Source organism: Entelurus aequoreus, linkage group LG04, assembly GCF_033978785.1.
Source record: "Entelurus aequoreus isolate RoL-2023_Sb linkage group LG04, RoL_Eaeq_v1.1, whole genome shotgun sequence".
Classification (NCBI taxonomy): domain Eukaryota; kingdom Metazoa; phylum Chordata; class Actinopteri; order Syngnathiformes; family Syngnathidae; genus Entelurus; species Entelurus aequoreus.
The window spans coordinates 3,739,160-3,763,454 of record NC_084734.1 but is presented as its reverse complement, the minus strand read 5'-3'; the positions used below and the strand labels follow the sequence as shown (position 1 = coordinate 3,763,454).

At 37.0% G+C, this 24,295-nt stretch overlaps 1 protein-coding gene across 9 annotated transcripts in view; it reads right to left on the bottom strand.

The window, feature by feature from the left end:
- LOC133648190 (protocadherin alpha-C2-like) overlaps window positions 1-24,295 on the bottom strand; it is a 206,226-nt gene that overhangs the window by 26,058 nt on the left and 155,873 nt on the right. For 7 of the 9 annotated variants that reach the window (XM_062044026.1, XM_062044023.1, XM_062044022.1 and 4 more), the window contains exon 2: window positions 7,843-7,907. In XM_062044026.1, coding sequence (XP_061900010.1) covers window positions 7,843-7,907 — 65 coding nt within the window. Of the gene's footprint in view, window positions 1-7,842; window positions 7,908-15,438; window positions 18,747-24,295 lie in introns of those variants that run through there. The other 2 variants (XM_062044020.1, XM_062044019.1) reach the window with 2 other exon arrangements.

Sequence of the window (24,295 nt, the reverse complement as noted above, 5' to 3'; positions counted from 1 at the left end):
TCAGCGAATAATTTATTTACTCTTAAGTCAACTCTTAGCAGACTTCTTAGGGGTAATTCTAAGAAGCTTGATAAATACGGCCCAGATGTATTTCAGTTTTAGGAGTTAAATGGTGGAACAAGCTCAGTGATGAGCTGAAGACATGTACTTCTTTGTTAAGGTTTAAGAAAACATTGAAAGGTGAAATAATTGAAAATAATAAAATATAGCAACGATTACTTTCATCCCATTGATTTTTTTTTCTTTTCTTTTTAACGTTTATGTTCCAGGTAATCTTATTTTCAGTGAAGGTATAGGATAGGCAAATATAAGCCTTGGCTTCGGCCTATTCCTTTTTCGGTCATGCTTTTTCTTTTCTTTTCCTTTTCTGTGTAAATGTGTACGATTGTTATATATGTATAATTTGTACTCTTAAACTGGTCACACAAAATGGTTAATGGTTGATGGTTGATTTTATGACCGAAATAAAGTTATTTCATTGAATAATGTTATAAAAGAGCAAATTTTCAGCATTAGCATCATCAGGATACATTGCATTTTGAGATTTCTCTTGAATGTTTTTATTATTATTATTACATTTATGTAAAGTGAAGTGAATTATATTCATATAGCAATTTTCTCTAAAAACTCAAAGGGCTTTACATAGTGAAACCCATTATCTACATTGTTAAGCTACAATTAAACCAGTGTGGGTGGAACTGGGAGCAGGTGGGTTAAGTGTTTTAGCCAAGGACACAACCGCAATGATTAGGATGGCGTAAGCGGGGATCGAACTCAAATTGCTGACACGGCCGATTTACCAACCGGGCCACGCCGCCCCATTGATCAGTTATTTCAATCCGATCACTGATTTGCTCAATTACCCTTCTCTATAAGCCCTTAATATCTCATTTATATCAATTTATAACTAAAATGAGTGCACACAATTTATCATAGTTCTGTAGGTAATGTTGTAAATCAGATTATGAAATGGGTCAGCGCCATTTGTGCTATCCAAAATCTGATAATGTCACAGTGTGAACATATATGACCATTCAAGGGAGCAAATGGAAATACATCAGTGAACGATTTAATACCTTGATCTGCTTTACACAAGCATTCAAATAATTTGCTGTAATTATTAGGAAATCTGTGGACCGTATTTTTCGGACTATAAGTGGCAGTTTTTTTCATAGTTTGGCCGGGGGTGCGACTTATACTCAGGAGCGACTTATGTGTGAAATGATTAACACATTAGCGTAAAATATCAAATAATATTATTTAGCTCATTCACGTAAGAGACTAGACCAGGGGTCACCAACCTTTTTGAAACCAAGAGCTACTTCTTGGGTAGTGATTAATGCGAAGGGCTACCAGTTTGATACACACTTAAATAAATTGCCAAAAATAGCCAATTTGCAAAATTTACCTTTAACTCTATGTTATTATTAATAAGTAATGATATTTACACTTAATTGAACGGTTTAAAAGAGGAGAAAACACAAAAAAAATGACAATTACATTTTGAAACATAGTTTATCTTCAATTTCGACTCTTTAAAAGTCAAAATTCCACCGAAAAAAAGAAGAGAAAAACTAGCTAATTCGAATCTATTTGAAAAAATAAAAAAAAATAATTTATGGAACATCATTAGTAATTTTTCCTGATTAAGATTAATTTTAGAATTTTGATGACATGTTTTAAATAGGTTAAAATCCAATCTGCACTTTGTTAGAATATATAACAAATTGGACCAAGCTATATTTCTAACAAAGACAAATCATTATTTCTTCTAGATTTTCCAGAACAAAAATTTTTCAAAGAAATTCAAAAGACTTTGAAATGAGATTTAAATTTGATTCTACAGATTTTCTAGATTTGCCAGAATAATTTTTCTGAATTTTAATCATAATAAGTTTGAAGAAATATTTCACAAATATTCTTCGTCGAAAAAACAGAAGCTAAAATGAAGAATTAAATTAAAATGTATTTATTATTCTTTACAATAAAAACAATTAATTTACTTGAACATTGATTTAAATTGTCAGGAAAGAAGAGGAAGGAATTTAAAAGGTAAAAAGGTATATGTGTTTAAAAATCCTAAAATCATTTTTAAGGTTGTATTTTTTCTCTAAAATTGTCTTTCTGAAAGTTATAAGAAGCAAAGTAAAAAAAATAATGAATTCATTTAAACAAGTGAAGACCAAGTCTTTAAAACATTTTCTTGGATTTTCAAATTCTATTTGAGTTTTGTCTCTCTTAGAATTAAAAATGTCGAGCAAAGCGAGACCAGCTTGCTAGTAAATAAATACAATTTAAAAAATAGAGGCAGCTCACTGGTAAGTGCTGCTATTTGAGCTATTTTTAGAACAGGCCAGCGGGCTACTCATCTGGTCCTTACGGGCACCACGTTGGTGACCCCTGGACTAGACGTATAAGATTTCATGGGATTTAGCGATTAGGAGTGACAGATTGTTTGGTAAACGTATAGCATGTTCTATATGTTATAGTTATTTGAATGACTCTTACCATAATATGTTACGTTAACATACCAGTTGGTTATTTATGCCTCATATAACGTACACTTATTCAGCCTGTTGTTCACTATTCTTTAGACATTTTAAATTGCCTTTCAAATGTCTATTCTTGGTGTTGGCTTTTATCAAATACATTTCCCCCAAAAAATGTGACTTATACTCCAGTGCGACTTATATGTGGGTTTTTTTTCCTTCTTTATTATGCATTTTCAGCAGGTGCGCCTTATACTCCGGTGTGACTTATACTCCGAAAAATACGGTAATATGCATGATAGTCACACAAGCTTTCCGGTGTAGCTTGTATGGAAAGTAAGTGTCAAGATAATTGTGCCTCGCCTACAGATATGTTGTACACAGAATACTTTAAGTCAGGGGTCACCAACGCGGTGCCCGCGGGCACCAGGTAGCCCGCCGGCCTGTTCTAAAAATAGCTCAAATAGCAGCACTTACCAGTGAGCTGCCTCTATTTTTTAAATTGTATTTATTTACTAGCAAGCTGGTCTCGCTTTGCCATACATTTTTAATTCTAAGAGAGACAAAACTGAAATATAATTTGAAAATCCAAGAAAATATTTTAAAGACTTGGTCTTCACTTGTTTAAATAAATTCATTATTTTTTTTACTTTGCTTCTTATAACTTTCAGAAAGACAATTTTAGAGAAAAAATACAACCTTAAAAATGATTTTAGGATTTTTAAACACATATACCTTTTTACCTTTTAAATTCCTTCCTCTTCTTTCCTGACAATTTAAATCAATGTTCAAGTATTTTTTTTTATTTTATTGTAAAGAATAATAAATACATTTTAATTTAATTCTTCATTTTAGCTTCTGTTTTTTCGACGAAGAATATTTGTGAAATATTTCTTCAAACTTATTATGATTAAAATTCAAAAAAAATATTCTGGCAAATCTAGAAAATCTGTAGAATCAAATTTAAATCTTATTTCAAAGCCTTTTGAATTTATATTAAAATTTTTGTTCTGGAAAATCTAGAAGAAATAATGATTTGTCTTTGTTAGAAATATAGCTTGGTCCAATTTGTTATATATTCTAACAAAGTGCAGATTGGATTTTAACCTATTTAAAACATGTCATCAAAATTCTAAAATTAATCTTAATCAGGAAAAATTACTAATGATGTTCCATAATTTATTTTTTAAAGTTTTTCTCTTCTTTTTTTCGGTTGAATTTTGAATTTTAAAGAGTCGAAATTGAAGATAAACTATGTTTCAAAATTTAATTGTCATTTTTTTCATGTTTTCTCCTCTTTTAAACTGTTCAATTAAGTGTAAATATCATTAATTATTAATAATAACATAGAGTTAAAGGTAAATTGAGCAAATTGGCTATTTCTGGGAATTTATTTAAGTGTGTATCAAACTGGTAGCCCTTCACATTAATCAGTACCCAAGAAGTAACTCTTGGTTTCAAAAAGGTTGGTGACCCGTGGTTTAAGTCATTACATATCAATCGCACAGAATGAATATGTGCACCTGTGCAAATGTCAATGACAGCAAATTGTAAAAACAGGAAACATGTCACAGAACAGAATACTAGCACCGAACATTCTGTATACCCATGTCTCCTTTACCCAAGCAGTTTATTGGTGTAATTTATGCAAATTGAGCCTTAATTTGGTTGGGTCCATTTGGTCCCACAGCAGGTTCAGGGGCTCCAGTGTCTTACGGGTAATGTAATCATGGTGCAATCACTTCATCCGTGTCCCATATGACACATTTCAAGCTGAGTACCTGCCCTTCATCAGACACTTCTTACTAGGGCTGTGAATCTTTGTGTAATACATGATTCAATTTGATTCTTGAGGGTAACGATTTCATTTAGAATCGATTCTCAATTCAAAACGATTCTCGTTTCAAAATCAATACTTTTTAATAACATTGGGTTCCAGTTATACATTCCTCCATAAAATAGATACACAACTCTGATACATTTATATATTACTTAAAAAAAACTGGTTTTGTTTAATAAAACGCTACCCAAACATTTCATAAAGTAAAATACTAATAAGGCGACAAAAAGAAGTATCAAATATTTGTCTTTGCCTAATTAAATCTGTACAACAGATATGGGCAGCTAAAACAACAACCTGCCTGAGTGGGTTGACAGGACAGGACAACAAAAAAATACAACAAAAATAGATTGTTGATTATTTTTAATCGATTAAGAATCGTTACAAATAAAAATCGCAATTAAGACACCCCTACTGCTTATTCCTTCTGTCTCTCCTCCATCTCGTTATAGATACAATATATTTCCCCTGCGAAATATTTGCAGACTTATTTTGCCTGCATGCTTTAAATGTCAAACAATTTGTTTTTATTCAATGGTATCTTAAATACAAAGTGGTTTGATTGCACTAACTGTAGGAAAAATAAAAACAAATGTTCTCTAGCTATGAATTTAGCAAAAAAACACTGTCTCACAAGTCACTCAACATTTTCCAGAAATGTTATGTAATATCACCTTTTGGCTTTTGTACAATACTCAGGGCCGGCCCGTGGCATAGGCCGTGTAGGCAAATGCTAAGGGCGCCGTCCATCAGGGGGTGCCACGCCAGTGCCACAAATTTTGGAGGAAAAAAAATATATAAATAAAAAAAAGTTGGTACTATTATTTCTAAATACATAAAATAATCCCACGTTAATTAAAATGCAAAGTAAAGCCTATTTAATAGAAATATTATTTGTTACAACATTACGCCCCCCCCTCCCCCGGCACGGTGCGCCCCCTCCCTTCCCGTATCATGACTCTTTTTGGACGTCACCACATCAAAAAAATCAACACAAGATGTCAAAACGGCCAAAACTGTCAGGTGCCCAGGGAAGAAAAAAGAGAAAAGAAGAGGAGGAGAAACGAGAAAAAGACAGAGGTAGCAGGTAGGTAACGTTAGCCTACATGAAATTATTTGTCTGTTACAGAATGTGATAGTAACCTGTCTTTTTAGCATTAAGCTAATGTTACATGATTCGGCAATTGCTAATCAATAAATAGCTAGTTCTGTTTTAACGTCGGGTTAATATTGTGGAGGGGGCTAAATTGTTATGGAAAATAATAATGTAACGTTAGGTAATTACAGTACTCCCTGGTGTACAGTCATTTGTAAGTCATTCTAGTTAATGCAATATTAAAAAGCACAACTAGAGAACTCTGTAGGATCCCCTTTTTTTGTAATATAGTTGTTAAAGTCATACTGGTTTGATATCTTGTTTTGTGCAGTGCCTTATTTATATTGTATTTTTAATTTATTTTATGCAACTTGTTGACACGTTTTATTTTGTGTTTATGTATGTAAAAAATATTGTATTTCATATATTCATTTTTTATTTTTTGTATTCATTTATTTATCCATATTTTTTTTTATCTTGTTAACTATTCTGATTGTTAATTTGCTTTCTTTAAGTTAAAAAAAAAGGTCAAAGACAAAGCTATTCGGTTTCTTGTGAGTATATACACTTCACTGCCGATGTGGGGGGGCGCCACCTAAAATCTTGCCTAGGGCGCCAGATTGGTTAGGGCCGGGCCTGACAATACTGTATACAGTATGTAGTTTGTTTTACTGTGTACAACTGAATTTAGATGCTCTGTGAAAAGCATATTAGGTTTAGAGTTTAAAAAATAGGCATTTTTAGGGCTTTTTATGGGTGCGTTCATTATTGGAGGTTTTCCGCCAGTCACTGGGGGGCTTGGAAGGTAACACCCGCAAATAGTGGAGAGCTTCTGTATTTATAGATAAAATACAATTTATAGATGCAGTTGCTTTATCGTGCTTGAATCAGTGTTTTGTTCGATTTTTTATGACAACGCATACTGTATGTTGTTGTTCAATAAAACCATTAGCTTCTAATTTTAAGATAAGCATTAATGCCTTTAAACACATTTGAAAAATGTAATAACGTAATAAAAAACGTATCATAAAAACTACCAGCTTGTCTATTGCCCAAAGATGTATGTTCAAACACAATTCACAGGTACCGAAGTGATGATTCTTTATATTGGCTACAGGTTATTATTACGTTGTGCTTGTGGTGCATGAATTGCATATTTTCCCAAATTGTCATACTGGGCATGCCTGGTTTGAGTTTGAGTTTATTTTTATTTGGAACATGCACGCATACAACATGATACATCACAATTTCCAGTTTCTCTTTTCAACATGTTGGAAAAGGAGTAGGAAGAAGCAGAGCTTATTTAATGCTACCTCTTTTCTTTTACATAACAGTTGCTAAAACTTTTTGTTCACTTCCTGTTCTCAATTTATTCACAATATACTCCATAAGTAATCACAATACAAATAAATAAATAAATAATACTCGGTGAAGTAAGTTACGTTTCATATGGTGAGATAAGTAAGATTATTTTGAAAATGAACGGATGGATGAAATAAATTGAGAATGTTTATCATGGTTCTTCTTCTTTGTACTTTGTAAACACTTTAAGTGTGAAGAGTTTCTTGAAGTGTATCATAATAGTACATTGTTTGATTGCTTTGCTTAATCCATTCCATCATTTAATTCCACATACTGATATACTGAAGGTCTCAAGTGTTGTACGTGCATACAAATGTTTTAAATTACATTTTTCTCTAAGATTATATTCCTCCTCTTTTTTTGAGAAGAATTGTTGTACATTCTTGGCTAGCAAGTTATAGTTTGCTTTGCGTATAATTTTAGCTGTTTGCAAATTCACTATGTGGTGGAATTTCAGCATTTTTAATTCAATAAATAAAGGGTTTATATGTTCTCTATATCCAACATGATGTATTATTCTAACTGATCTTTTTTGTAACACCGTTAATGAATGAAGTGTACTTTTGTAGTTATTTCCCCATATTTCTACACAATAACTCAGATATGGTAACACTAGTGAGCAGTAGAGAATATGAAGTGATTTTTGGTCTCGAACATGTTTTGCTTTATTCATTATTGACAAGTTTCTTGCTACTTTATGTTGTATATTTTTTACATGAGATCTCCCAGTTCAATTTATCCTCAACCATTATACCTAGAAATTTGGTTTCAATTTCTATTCCGTCTATTTGTATTTGTGCTTGACTTTCTCTTCTACTGTTACCAAATAGCATTATTTTAGTTTTACTGAGATTCAAAGATAGTCTGTTTTTGTCAAACCATCTTTTTAATTTGTTCATTTCTTGTTATTATTTGTATTACCTTCTGTGTGTTCTCTCCTGAACAAAACACTTGTTATATCATCCGATAATGGTGGTCATTAGCCATCAACCCAAAACATGATTAATGTGTAAAGGCATAAAGAAAGTGCAGAAACCAAATGGTTGGCTGCTTACCTCTGCATCACACCACCTGCTCTCAGGGAGGCCGAATATCTCCAGTCTGAATTTGGTAACTTGGGCTGCAGAGAGAGAAAGTGAGAGAAATTGAGCCTTAAGTGCAGAGGAAGAAACCCAACATGGCCTCATTAATAACTCAGGGTAAGTCAAAACTGCCAGTGTGTCCCTGCTGTTCGAAGAAAAATGAGTGGTGAGCTTCAAAGGATATGTTCTATTTCTTATTTTGCGTCCTTCCTTATTCATGTCCTTTAAAACAGTGGACCCCAACCACACAAGAATTTAAAAAAAAAATGTTTTTTTTTTTTTTTTTTTTTTAATGAAATCAACATAAAAAACACAATATATACATTATATATCAACATAGATCAATACAGCCTGCATGGATACAGTCCGTAAGCACACATGATTGTATTCATTTATGTAAAAAAAAAAAAAATAAATAAAAATAAAAATAAAAATAAAAAAAATAAAAAATTTTAATACAGCTACAAAAAGGTTGGGGACCACTGCTTTAAAACTATGAAATTGGATAAACACACCAGACAAGCTTTTACTTTCAACCCCAATTCTACATTTTTCATGGTTATTCCACCTACAGAATGCAAAGCTGTAAAAATAAATGTTATGTTTCTTCTGTATTGTAACTGTTTCATTCAAGCAATTTTGGTGCAACCTTCTCTGTGCGGCTCTCTTCTCTCAGCCACAGATTTGACAGGAACACAGTAAGCCTGATGCAGTCTGACACGTTTCACCATGGTAACGTCAACACCCGAACTACATGTATCCCTCCAGCCTTCACACCCTTATCTCTTCACCCCTGTGAAGGTTACAGCCGCAGGGTGGCAGACACACTTGGCTTTAAAATCACCTTGCAATGGAACATACAGGTCACATACAAAACAAATAGGCAAAGGCAAGAATTACCTTAATTACTATTTAAGAATTACATTCTTAAATATTTTTTATTACGCTCCCTCTAGGAAAAAGCAAACATTTCGAGCCCACTCTCCACTGTGACTATAAATTAGGGCTGCAACGATTAGACGACAGTGTCGACAAATATCAACGATAACATTTTTCGCCGACAATTGTATTTGTCGACGGTAGTGGTGACGTCATCACTCGTGTTTTTCCGGGCGGAAGTGGGTCACTCGCTAAAACATTGCCAGTGATAACTTGCAAAGTGTAAGAATATCTCCTCTTATTCTTGTTAAAAATGCGCTCTCAACAACACACAGGCACCAATGCGGAGGTATCATAAGATTTAACATACAATTTATTAAACCACATTTTAAGAATTAATCAAATATAGACTTCTACATATTGAGTATATTAGAGTGCTAAAACTGCCAAGAGTTAATCAATAGTCAATATAGCAGCTTTTAAACATCACAAAATGCTTTTCTTTTTGAGGAATTAAAATTTTGTGTTTTGTTGTTTGTTTTCATTGCTGCTTTTGTATCAGTTTTTTTAGATTCATAAATAAGGTTAATATATATTTTTTGTAGCACTTTACCTTTCCTTTCTTTTAAATGGACGACATGTTATTAGTCACTTTAGCAAAATGAGCAGTACAGTTACAGTATAAATAAATATTTATGAAGAAATTAGTCATCTTTGTTGTCCGTAAGCACATGCCTAAAATAACTTAAGATACATTTAGTAGTTGATGAAAAAATTAGAGCCATTAAATATGTGTACACTTTAATATCTGATTAATCGACTAATCATTAGGATAATCGCTGACTTATCGACTATCAAAATAATCGCTAGTTGCAGCCCTACTATAAATAGTATAATTTGTCTATAAAACTGTCATAACTATACCTCTGCATACATTAAAGGATACAACAAACCGCTCTTTCCTCGTCTCCCACCTTGGTTACAGTGAAGCCAAGTGCATATTATGGTACACATGCGCCCCCCTCCCCGCCATTGCACCACGCACCCCCCACTATTTGAGAAGGACTGCCTTAGAGTAACATCCTTAAGTACCATAATGCATAAAAAACATCAAACTAGCATAGTTGTCTTAACTCTAGTGCAAAAAAAGAGATAACCTGAGAATATGGGATTATATTTTCTCTGAGTCAAAGTAGTCAGACGCAGGACATACATGATAGTCACCGCTTGGCCATGCAATCCATAAGAAACCCATTTGCAACACAATTTACTATCAAAATATGAAATATGCACACTTCCTGCTGAGACTGTCTTGACCTTTGTGAGTCTGTAGTGGTCATTCATCAATCTTGAAATCCAATATTCTGGTCCCAATGAGAGAAGCCTATAATATTCATCCTGTAAAGCAGTGGTCCCCAACCCCCGGGCCGCGGCCCGGTACCGGTCCGCGGACCGATAGGTACCGGGCCGCACAAGAAATAAAAAAAAACAAAAAAAAAACACATTTTTTAAAAAAATTAAATCAACATAAAAAACACAATATATACATTATATATCAATATAGATCAATACAGTCTGAAGGGATACAGTCCGTAAGCACACATGATTGTATTTCTTTATGTAAAAAATTAAAACATGTTTTTATTTTTTATTTTTTTTAAATACACCCCCCCCCCCCCCCACCGGTCCGTGGGGAGGGGGGGGGGGTGTATTTAAGTGTTGACCGGTCCGCAGCTACAAAAAGACCAGTGGTCCCCAACCACCGGGCCGCGGCCCGGTACCGGTCCGTGGACCGATTGGTACCGCACAAGAAGTTTAATATTTTTATTTTTTATTTTTATTTTTTTATTTTATTTTATTTTTTTTTAAAATTTAATCAACATAAAAAACACAATGTATACATTATATATAAATATAAATCAATACAGTCTGCAGGGATACAGTCCGTAAGCACACATGATTGTATTTCTTTATGACAAAAAAAAAACATTTTTTTTTTTTTTTTTACTACCCCCCATCACCCCCCTCCCACCCCCGGTCCGTGGGACACATTTTCAAGCATTGACCGGTCCGCAAGTACAAAACGGTTGGGGACTGTGGCTTGTACAGCCCTTTGAGACACTTGTGATTTAGGGCTATATAAATAAACATTGATTGATTGATTGTTTGACCACTGCTGTAAAGCAGGGGTGTCCAACTCGTTTTCATTGGGGTCCACGTCGCAATTTTGCCTGCCCTCAGAGGGCCGCATGTAACAGTGAACATATATGAATATAAATGTATAATAGCCTCGTTACACAATTTGCATAGGCAACTGTTTTTGATTACTATCATTTGTACTAACAGATTGATGGATAACTTGCTTTGCTTGTTGTAAGATTCGATAATAATAAAGTGAACAACATTTACAATTGGATGCAGTACATTTTTCTCTCAACATTGAAAAAAATATTACATGCATTTAATTAGATAGAGATTTATTATTTTGCAGGCCACATAAATTATGTGGCATATCACTTGAAATGATAACATGTCGGGCCAGATAAATTAACGCCGCATATCACATAAAATGAAGCGGCAGGTTACGTAAAAGGATGTGGCTGGCTACCTAAATGATGCGGTGAACCACATAAAATAATGCGGCAGGCCACACAAAATGATGCGACTGGCCATTTAAAATAATGTGGCAGAACTAGGGATGTCCGATAATGGCTTTTTGCCGATATCCGATATTCCGATATTGTCCAACTCTTTAATTACTGATACCGATATCAACCGATACCGATATCAACCGATATATACAGTTGTGGAATTAACACATTATTATGTCTAATTTGGACAACCACGTATGGTGAAGATAAGGTACTTTTAAAAAAAAATTATAAAATAAAATAAATTAAAAACATTTTCTTGAATTAAAAACATTTTCTTGAATAAAAAAGAAAGTAAAACAATATAAAAACAGTTACATAGAAATTAGTAATGAATGAAAATGAGTAACATTAACTGTTAAAGGTTAGTACTATTAGTGGAGCAGCAGCACGCACAATCATGTGTGCTTACGGACTGTATCCCTTGCAGACTGTATTGATATGTATTGATATATAATGTAGGAAGCAGAATATTAATAACAGAAAGAAACAACCCTTTTGTGTGAATGAGGAGGGAGGTTTTTTGGGTTGGTGCATTAATTGTAAGTGTGTTTTTTATGTTGATTTAATTTAAAAAAATAAATAAATAAATAAATAAACGATACCGATAATAAAAAAAACGATACCGATAATTTCCGATATTACATTTTAACGCATTTATCGGACGATAATATCGGCAGGCCGATATTATCGGACATCCCTAGGCAGAACCACATAAAATAATGCGGTAGGGCCACATAAATGATGTGGCGGCCCGCCTTAAAATAATGTGGGGTCCCAAATTCGGCCCCCGGGCCTTGAGTTTGACACCTGTGCTGTAAGGCGTCACAAAGTGCTGCAGTACTTTAGCCAAGACAGCCATTCAAACAGCAATCGGTGGCACGATTGACAATTACATTTATTTTTTAAACAAAAAATAGCATTAAACTCCTAAAAAAGGACTGCATGCATGCAATGAGCTTTACTAAACATTTGTCCTATTGCGGCATGGACACAGCCGAGGGCAGGCTGGTCCGCCTGGCGGTGAAGTATGTGAAGGTGTAAATGAGACGACACGCGTTCACACAAACACACACCAGATACAAGCATCTGGAACCAAACCATGTCTGCAGTGTTTTGCTCCCCAGGGAAGACTTTCACAGTTTGTGAATATTACCAAGGGAAGGAAAAAAATAAAAAGAGGAATTTAAAAAAAGTGCCATGCAGTATTAGTACATCGACTATTCATTATAAACCAGAGAATTGAAATATGGATTATTTCTAACTGCTCAGCCCTTATTTTCCGCCCTTTCCTCCGGTCGTACCCCCTCCCCTGGTGAATGGACACTTCTAGCATGGATACAAGGCTCGCACCTCCGCCATCAATACCGCGTCCAATCACAGAGCTTCCCCCGCCCCGGCTGCCCGGATCCAGCCAATCCACTTTAAGCACCTATCGCTTTCATTTAATAACAGAGCGAGGAAAATCATGACTGGCATTTAATGAGGAATGAGTGATAACCTCCATCTATTCCATCGTTGCTGTGTCTTTTGTCTTCTACACGTACAAACCTAGAAGCTATAGAGTGAATGTTAACAATTGGGGAGACCAAAGCAATGCGAAAACAATCATATATGAAAATATATGGTTCGCCTTTCAGGTTTGTGACCACAAGAGGGTATTTTGGTGCAGTGTGCTTTTGAGTAGGTAAAAATTGTACTATTCCCCAGACTATATAAAAAATGATGACTGAATGCCGCCTGGACTAACTCTTCTGAGCGCTAAGGCACACAGCTCATGAGCAGACACATAATGTTGCCTGTGTGAGGTCAATAAGGTGAATATAAACTCAATCTTCTGGTTGAGGAGTGACTATGTCATAGAACTAGGAGGAAGTTATAGAAAATAGAAAGGGAAACATACTTAATGTACAATATTTCTGCACACAGGCACTGAACTCCCAGAGAAACCATTCATGTTTAATTCATAACTGGAAAATTAGGAAACCGTGGACACCATGTGCAAACTCATCCAGCAGAAAGTAGACTGCACCAACTCGCAGAGCACAGAAGATGGCCGCATGATTCTAAATGGACACATGTAGACATAGGTAAGCATTTTGCTGGTATTTAATAAGTTATACTTATAATGAATACAGTGAAATTTCAAATTTTAGCCCGGTTGTTTAATAACCTTAACTACAAAAAGGATTAATTACGATTAAGTGAATCGACCATAATTGCATAATTTCCAGTATATACACTACCGTTCAAAAGTTTGGGGTCACCCAAACAATTTTGTGGAATAGCCTTCATTTCTAAGAACAAGAATAGACTGTCGAGTTTCCGATGAAAGTTCTCTTTTTCTGGCCATTTTGAGCGTTTAATTGACCCCACAAATGTGATGCTACAGAAACTCAATCTGCTCAAAGGAAGGTGAGTTTTGTAGCTTCTGTAACGAGCTAAACTGTTGTCAGATGTGTGAACATGATTGCACAAGGGTTTTCTAATCATCAATTAGCCTTCTGAGCCAATGAGCAAACACATTGTACCATTAGAACACTGGAGTGATAGTTGCTGGAAATGGGCCTCTATACACCTATGTAGATATTGCACCAAAAACCAGACATTTGCAGCTAGAATAGTCGTTTATCACATTAGCAATGTATAGATCGGGGGTCACCAACCTTTTTGAAACCAAGAGCTACTTCTTGGGTAGTGATTAATGCGAAGGGCTACCAGTTTGATACACACTTAAATAAATTGCCAGAAATAGCCAATTTGCTCAATTTACCTTTAACTCTATGTTATTATTAATAATTAATGACATTTACACTTAATTGAATGGTTTAAAAGAGGAGAAAACACGAAAAAAAATTACAATTAAATTTTGAAACATAGTTTATCTTCAATTTCGACTCTTTAAAATTCAAAATTCAACCGAAAAAAAAGAAGAGAAAAACGAGCTAATTCGAATCTTTTTGAAAACATTTAAAAAATAATTTATGGAACATCATTAGTAATTTTTCCTGATTAAGATTAATTTTAGAATTTTGATGACATGTTTTAAATAGGTTAAAATCCAATCTGCACTTTGTTAGAATATATAACAAATTGGACCAAGCTATATTTCTAACAAAGACAAATCATTATTTCTTCTAGATTTTCCAGAACAACATTTTTAAAAGAAATTCAAAAGACTTTGAAATAAGATTTAAATTTGATTTTACAGATTTTCTAGATTTGCCAGAATATTTTTTCTGAATTTTAATCATAATAAGTTTGAAGAAATATTTCACAAATATTCTTCGTCGAATAACAGAAGCTAAAATGAAGAATTAAATTAAAATATATTTATTATTCTTTACAATAAAAAAAATACATTTACTTGAACATTGATTTAAATTGTCAGGAAAGGAGAGGAAGGAATTTAAAAGGTAAAAAGGTATATGTGTTTAAAAATCCTAAAATAATTTTTAAGGTTGTATTTTTTCTCTAAAATTGTCTTTCTCAAAGTTATAAGAAGCAAAGTAAAAAAAATAATGAATTTATTTAAACAAGTGAAGACAAAGTCTTTAAAAAAAAATCTTGGATTTTCAAATTCTATTTGAGTTTTGTCTCTCTTGGAGTTAAAAATGTCGGGCAAAGCGAGACCAACTTGCTAGTAAATAAATACAATTTAAAAAATAGAGGCAGCTCACTGGTAAGTGCTGCTATTTGAGCTATTTTTAGAATAGGCCAGCGGGCTACTCATCTGGTCCTTACGGGCTACCTGGTGCCCGCGGGCACTGCGTTGGAGACTCCTGGTATAGAGTGTATTTCTTTAAAGTTAAGACTAGTTTAAAGTTATCTTCATTGAAAAGTACAGTGCTTTTCCGTCAAAAATAAGGACATTTCAATGTGACCCCAAACTTTTGAACGGTAGTGTATATAAAATAACACAATGCTCTCATGACTGCTATTGTATTACCAAAACTCTGCCTGAAAGCAAACTGTCAATGACTTTTCTTGGGCTTGTTTTGACAAACAAAGGAGACACACACAGAGCAGACACACACACCTGAATGGCAGCCGCATCTGGCATACTGAGGCGGCGAACAACTATCTGGCTGTGTCCACTGTGGCTGGTGACATAGCTCGAGCCCCAGGTGCCACTGTGGGGTCGTCCAGTATTGTAGAACATAAACGTGTCACTTCCCGATGTCGCCGTGAGACATGTTTTATAACAGTATGTTTTGGTCATGGAGCCATTACCACGCACTTCTATGTAATGTGGTTCGACTTTAAGGTCGCGGCGCAGGGCCACGTTAACGTTTGCCTGGGCTCCACCTGTGGGTCGCCCTGCACCGCCACTCCCACCCGATGCACTGGTGCTCTCGGGTATGCTTTTCTTGGATACACAACAAGGGCAGCAGGAACCGGGCTGGGTGCAGTAGGCATGACAACGCACGATGGCCAGCACAAAGACCGTGACCAAGAATACAAAGGTGGTGGCACACAGGGCGATGATGAGGTGGAGAGTGACGCGGGAAAACATCAAAGGACTGTCAGCCCTGATGATGCGCTTGGGGTCAGGGGTCAACTTAGGCAGGAGCTCCATCACGTGCACATGGACAGTTGCGGTGGAAGAGAGAGGTGGCAGGCCATTGTCTCTCACAAGAATAGTCAGAGCAAAGGACGTGGAGTTGTCCTCGACGACACGCCTTGTGGTGCGGATCTCGCCGGTGTGCTCGTGCACCTTAAAGAGGTCAGGCTCCAGGTCGGTGGGCTGGAGGGTGTAAAGCAGCCAAGCATTCTGCCCCGCATCCCCATCCCACGCCACCACCTTTGTTACCAAAACTCCCGCCTGAGAGTTTTTCAGCAGCGTCTCTGTGGTGTGACTCCCATTGGACAGCGGATACACTATCCTTGGCACGTGGTCATTCTGATCCATAATGTAAACATACACCGTGGCTATGCGGCTTAGTGGGGGTATGCCATTGTCTTGTGCTTTAATCTGAAAGTGAAACTCTCTCAGCTTCTCAAAGTCATAGATTCTCAGAGCGTAGGCCTCACCTGTGTCAGGTTTGATGCTGACATAGCTGGCCACAGGGATACCATGATTGTTGTCATTGAGAACAGTGTATTTAATACGTGCGTTTTCCCCTGAATCTGCGTCCGTGGCCTTAACAACACATAGCGGCAAACCAGGCTCGTTGTTCTCTGTAACGTAAACAGTGTATGAAGTCTGTTCAAATCGAGGGGGGTTATCGTTCACATCCGCAACGTCAACTTTAAAGGTCATTTGAGATGACAGGGACGGGGTACCTCCATCGAGGGCGTTGACCGTGACGTTGTAGGATGTGATGGTTTCCCTATCCAGGAACGCTGAAGTGACCACTGTGTAGTGGTTGCGGAAGGACTTGATTTTAAAAGGTGAGTGAGGCATGATGTCTAGGGTGACTTGCTTGTTGGGTCCAGAATCTTTGTCGTTCACACTGATGAGAGCGACAACAGTGTCTGCACGGGCATCTTCACGTACAGGACTGGAGAGGGACGACAGTACAATCTCTGGGGTGTTGTCATTCACATCCAAAACTTCTACCACGACTTTACAGTGCACTGCCACAGCGGCTGGCCCCTTGTCCATCGCCTGGATGTACATTTCATACGCGCTGGTTTCCTCATAGTCTATGTTTTTTTTCACAGTTACCTTCCCTGTGTTTGTGTCCAAGGAAAACATCTGTCTGACTCTTTCTGGAGTGTAACTGCTGAATGAGTAAAAAACGTCCGCGTTGGAGCCCTCGTCAGGGTCGGTGGCGTTTAATTGAATCAGAAGGGTACCCTTCGGAGAGTTTTCATACACTTTTACTTTATATACCGAGCTGTCAAAGGCAGGCACGTTGTCGTTTGCATCAAGGATGCGTACGTTGATTTTGGCCGTGCCACTTCTCTGTGGGGTGCCTCCATCTACTGCTGTCAGGATGAGCTGATGAGATGATGTCTGTTCACGGTCAAAGGGCTTTTTGAGGATGAGCTCAATTTGTTTGTTTTTGGAGAAAGGCTTTACAGCGTCCAGAGTTAAATGTTGGTTTGGGCTTAGGCGGTACTGCTTCACGGAGTTGGAGCCATCATCTGGATCCTGGGCTGCTTCTACATGGAACTTTGACCCGGTGAGGGCAGATTCGGACACTTCTACTAAATACTCCTCCTGGGGGAACCTTGGTGCGTTATCATTCACATCCAGAATCTCCACCTCCACATTGTGCACCTCCAAGGGGTGGTCCAAAAGTATCTCCAAGTTACGTGAACATGTGCCACTCACTTCACACAGGCTCTCTCGGTCGAGACGGTCACTCACCACCAGCTTCCCGGTTTTGTGATTGACTGTGAAATACCTCCGTTCGCTCTCAGGCGTCACCCGGATACGTCGGGTGATAAGTTTCCTTAGGTCTAGACCCAAATCCCGGGCAATGTCACCCACCAATGCGCCGTTCTCCAGCTCCTCCGGAATGGAGTAGTGAATCTGTCCACTTGTAAAGCCACCATATAGAAAAAGAACTAAACATAAACAGTAGCGCGTCGTTGTTGCCATCGCAGGGAGGCAGGATTTAGGGGAGGAGAAAAAAAAATGTTGTTTTTTTTTTTTTAGTCAGACGCGCGTCTTCCTCCGCCGCGCTGCAAAGAAAATAGTCCGGGCATGGTTATGCGGAGGACTCCCACTGCCACCTTGCTGGTGCCCATTTCCTTGTCTTTTCTCCTTCCATGTTGGTGTTGTTATGGCTGAAAATGTTTGCCCTCCCAGCAAGCCTGATATCCCTCCTCCTCCTCCCTCTCCTCCCTGTGCTGTGCTGTGTGGGCAAAGGAGAGGAAGGAGGGGGCTTGCTCAAACGATGCAGCCTACATTTCGGCTCTGATAAAACGATCTTATACACAAAAACGACAAACCTAAATGTCGAATGATTTCGTATTGTATCAATATAAAAATCGCTCGAGGTCTTCGCGCGGCAGCAAATTCCCATTCGCAGGTGTCGGTGGGGGAAATGAATTCGACACGATCGTTTCCCTCTCCTTTTTTTTTGGGTTAGCGCCACCGCCCTTTTCAATGCGCGCCGAGAAAGCTGATTTATGAGCCACTCAGACTTCTACTTATGCAAACCAGTAATTACCTATAAGAGCACTCTATGCAGGAATAAAGCCAGAGAAACAAATACGCAGCGTGCACACAGATGCAATACTCTATGTGAATATGACCCATGGACGTAAATAATGTACTCAATCCAAAAAGTCTGTGTGAATAACACGAGGCTGAGACAAAGAGGAGCCCATCATTATACCAATAATTGCCCTCTTCACTTTGTCACTCAGTTGCCCACAGAGACAGCTGACAATGCTTCATGCTTGGATTGCAATTGGATGTCTGGGCTCTTCAGTCTCTGCTAACACAAACATCATCTGATGTCACAGTGAGGTTATCACAGATGACACCCAGAGATAAGGCACCTTGTCAGATGTGCTAATTAGCACATTCAGACAAAAATACGATGGCAAAACTTCTTCCTATCCGATTGAACAGGAACTTAGGTTGTAAACATTTGCATTACTCGCAGTTTTTGTCATAGTTCGTAGTTTCATAGATTTCACTTTGGTGAAGCCCAGCAGCACCACTGACTTTAAGGAGGTCACCAGCGTCCTGGACGCGTCTTCACCTGACAGCACCTGGACCTTTGAGGGCTCGGCTATGCTAACACTTCCGGCGGTGGGCGCTTCTTCGTTGGTGTTTAGCGGCTTCTTCTTCCGGTCGACGGACTTATTCTTTTTTTCCGGTCGGCGGACCGGGTATCGAAACTAGGAATCGAAATTTAAACTTTTGAACGATTCCGGGAGAATCGGAAAGTTAGTCCCGGTTCCAATCAATACTCGATACTCTATACCCAACCCTACACATAAGTCGCTCCTGAGTATAAGTCGCACCCCCGGCCAAACTATGAAACAAACTGCCACTTATAGTTCGAAAAATACGGTATTATGTAATCAAATTCTATTTATTTAGGCATTTACTAAAATAATTTAGGATTTTATCAATGCTCGGAGAAAAATATTGGTTATCTTTTTCTGGGTTTAGAAACTGTATTCTTCCTATCCGATTTAACAGGAACTTGGGTTGTAAACATTTGCATTACTTGCAGTTTTTGTCATAGTTCATAGTTTCATAGATTTCACTTTGGTGAAGCCCAGCAGCAACCACTGACTTTAAGGAGGTCGTCAGCGTCCTGGACGCCTCTTTACCTGACAGCACCTGGACCTTTGAGAGACGGCAGGTGAGCAGAAAATATAACAAGAATTGGCTAAAATTTGAATACAGGCTCCGCGTTGTGCTCAGCGTACTCCGTTCACCGTAGCGGCAATGGGGAAGATGTCGGTGCCACAGACAGAAAGGTCACTGCACACATAGTCAAAAGACTGCATCCCTTTTCAGAGGTCGAATCTCCAACATTTAGGTTAGTTAAGCAATAACGTTAGAGCTAAGCTAATTAATACTGGGTTAAACAGTAACAGCAACATTATATGTTTGTTTATGTTTGCAGGGATATGGTGAAAACTCTCAACCCAAAATACATACCACCTTCCAGGGACTACCTGTCAAACACATTGATCCCGGCATGGTACAAGAAGAATCGGAATCGAGAATCGTCAGGAATCGGAATCGGAATCGTACGAATTCAAACGATACCCAACCCTACTTATTTGTGAAATGATTAACACATTAGCGTAAAATATCAAATAATATTATTTATCTCATTCACGTAAGAGACTAGACGTATAAGATTTCATGGGATTTAGCGATTAGGAGTGACAGATTGTTTGGTAAACGTATAGCATGTTCTATATGTTATAGTTATTTGAATGACTCTTACCATAATATGTTACGTTAACATACCAGGCACCTTCTCAGTTGGTCATTTATGCCTCATATAACGTACACTTATTCAGCCTGTTGTTCACTATTCTATATTTATTTTAAATTGCCTTTCAAATGTCTATTCTTGGTGTTGGCTTTTATCAAATACATTTCCCCCCAAAAAATGCGGCTTATACTCCAGTGCGACTTACACTACCGTTCAAAAGTTTGGGGTCACATTGAAATGTCCTTATTTTATAAGGAAAAGCTCTGTACTTTTCAATGAAGATAACTTTAAACTAGTCTTAACTTTAAAGAAATACACTCTATACTTTGCTAATGTGGTAAATGACTATTCTAGCTGCAAATGTCTGCTTTTTGGTGCAATATCTACATAGGTGTATAGAGGCCCATTTCCAGCAACTATCACTCCAGTGTTCTAATGGTACAATGTGTTTGCTCATTGGCTCAGAAGGCTAATTGATGATTAGAAAACCCTTGTGCAATCATGTTCACACATCTGAAAACACTTTAGCTCGTTACAGAAGCTACAAAACTGACCTTCCTTTGAGCAGATTGAGTTTCTGGAGCATCACATTTGTGGGGTCAATTAAACGCTCAAAATGGCCAGAAAAAGAGAACTTCATCTGAAACTCGACAGTCTATTCTTGTTCTTAGAAATGAAGGCTATTCCACTAAATTGTTTGGGTGACCCCAAACTTTTGAACAGTAGTGTATATGTTTTTTTCCTTCTTTATTATGCATTTTCGGCCGGTGCGACTTATACTCCGGAGCGACTTATACTCCGTAAAATACGGTACATTGACTTGACATTTATTGTGACCAATAAATATACCAAAATTCAATACAAGTGTCAAAAGTAAACAAAGACTATTTCTAAGCAGTATTACAGTATTTATGGTAAATTATATCTCATTTAGTCATTGTGGTCAAACTTTGCAGTGGTGTTTACAGTGCACCATACTGAGAGGTGTTTCTAATATTTTGACCCGCATATTAAACTACGATCAGTACAACAGTCAGAGTAAAGTAGTACACCAATGCAAACTGCATTGGTGTAGGAGCTCCTGTATCGCATCTCATGCAGGATTGTGCATGTGGTCATCATATCTGTCCCTAAATCAATCAAGCGTGATCCAGTTCAGTTAAAAACTACTAAAAGGTCATTTCTAACCAGCACAAATATCTCTGTAAACTATTTGATTTTACAAGTGTTATGCTGTGAACAATGAATCCCATCTTAGCAGCCAGACCACAAGGCAAACATGTGCATCCACACCATGCACATCCTTCCTCCTTTTCCCTGAATGTAGTGACACTTTTTGCCCACGCGCACGCAGACTGCCCACGGTGATGATAGCACTCATCCTCGGCTAAGATGTGGAGATGGTGACTCACTTGGAAGCGGCTAGTGGACGAGTGTATTGATGGAGCAGATCCAAGTCAGCGAGGAGGAGGAGGAGGAGGTGGCAAAATGTGATGCTGCAGAAGTGCTAAAACGTCTTTGGATAAAGAATGCACATATCACACAAAGTGTACACTGCAAAAATCCAGTGTTCAAAAACAAGGGGTAAAAAAATACAAAAATGAGGGGTATTTTATTTGAACTACCGTAATTTCAGGACTATAAGCCGCACCTGACTATAAGCCGCACCAGCTAAATTTAGGGGAAAATACAGATTGCTCCATATATAAGCCGCACCCGACTATAAGCCGCAGGGTTTTGATGTGTAATTAGCGTAGTCTATAGGGGTTCCTGCTACCACGGAGGGGATTGTCGGGACAGAGATGACTGTTTGGGAACGCAAAGCGCCCCATTTATTAACAATAAATCTTTCAATCATTCAATCAAACTTTCACATCTTTGACATGGCGAACAGCATTCGTGCAGAGTACAAATAATACAACGGTGCAAAGTAATACAAAGTGCTCGCCTGTACGTTATCAAAATAACCAGCCTACCGGTATATGAAAAGTCAGTCTTTAATCATTGTGTCATCGTTTTCCTCCTGTGTACTAAAACCACCGAAATCCTCTTCGTCGGTGTCGGAGAAGAACAGGCTGTGTATAAGCCGCACCCTTGTATAAGCCGCAGGGACCAGAACGAGGGGAAAAAGTAGCGGCTTATAGTCCGGAAATTATGGTAAGTAAAATTATCTGCCAATAGAACAAGAACATTTGGCTTGTAAAGACTTTGCAAAACAAGTGAAATTAGCTAACCTCAATGAACCCAAAAATACCTTAAAATAAGTATATTCTCACTAATAACAAGTGCACTTTTCTTGGTAGAAAAAAAAGAGACCTTTTTGCTCAATATGTTGAAAAATATTCTTAAATTAAATAAATGCTAGTGCCATTATCTTGACATAATGATATGCGCTCGGCATTACATTTCTTGAAACCAGCAAACTTATACTAAAAACTAATTATTTGTTCTTAATGGAAAGGCAACAAGGCAACCGCTTGTTACTCTCGGGGTCTCCGAGCCGTCTAAAAATGCATTTTTCCATGGATAACATGACATCATCGCGCCAAGTGCATGCTCTTTCAGTCAATTAGTGCGCATATATACAGCCAGGCCCACGGCCCAAATTTTTTTAATTGTAATTTGGAAGAATTTAATCTTTATTTTTTATTTTTATTTATTTATTTATTTTTTTAATAATGTCCTGCCCAGCTTCTCAGGCAAATCATATAGTAGATATATATGCCCATATCGGCTGTTCAGATTTACTTTACAAAAGAGAAGTGTAGGATACTTCTCTTGTTGCCTTATTTGTATTTTGACTTTATTAAATGTATTTATATTATCATTTGGTGCAGCCGGGCCGGAACAGGAGGAGATAGAAAGAGAAAAAAAGGAAGAATTTATTCTGAATGTGCATGAACTATTTCTGTTCAAAATTGTTTGAAATGTCACATGTTAAATGTTTAAATATTAACTTTATTGACTAGTTTACTGTACTGTGCCAACTGTACTACTATATGAGTACCTATTTTCTATTGTTTCATTGAAAATAAAAAAAAGCAAAGTCCATTTGGCTGTCATCTGTTTTAATTATGAGACACAATTATGTCAAAATCATGATTTTTTTTTTTCATGCTTGAAATAAGAAATTATTACTTAAAAAAGTGAGTGTTGATGACACAGCTTTGCAAAAGTTGATGTTCTAGTTTCAAGCATGTTTTACTCAATATATGTCATCAAATCTCAGCAACAAGCTGTAATATCTTACTGAGATCATTTAGGACAGGGGTCACCAACCTTTTTGAAACCAAGAGCTACTTCTTGGGTACTGATTAATGCGAAGGGCTACCAGTTTGATACACACTTAAATAAATTGCCAGAATAGCCAATTTGCTCAATTTACCTTTAACTCTATGTTATTATTAATAATTAATGATATTTATCTTAGTGGAAACACTGATCATTTCAATGATTTCTCACAATAAATATATATAGAAACAGATAAATATCAATATGCAACACTTTTATTTTATATTTTCTCTAAGTGCACATTTTTCAAATTGAAAATTTTCAAATGATCACTTCTAAGACAGTCTTGTGAAATCACAATATCCCATTTTAACTAGCTAGCCACTAACATGTTTTAACAAATCATGAATTACTTTGCACCATGTTTGTACAAATAATAACTCATGTAAAATACAAAAGTCAACTCTCAAATTTTTTAATAAATCATGTCACACTTTGAACTGGACACCAAATCTGTTATCTGTTTCTTTGTCAGTTAGTGAAGACCAAGTCTTTAAAATATTTTCATGGATTTTCAAATTCTATTTGAGTTTTGTCTCTCTTAGAATTAAAAATGTCAAGCAAAGCGAGACCAGCTTGCTAGTAAATAAATCAAATTAAAAAAATAGAGGCAGCTCACTGGTAAGTGCTGCTATTTGAGCTATTTTTAGAACAGGCCAGAGGGCTACTCATCTGGGGCCGTACTTATCAAGCTTCTTAGAATTACTCCTAAGAAGTCTGCTAAGAGTTGACTTAAGA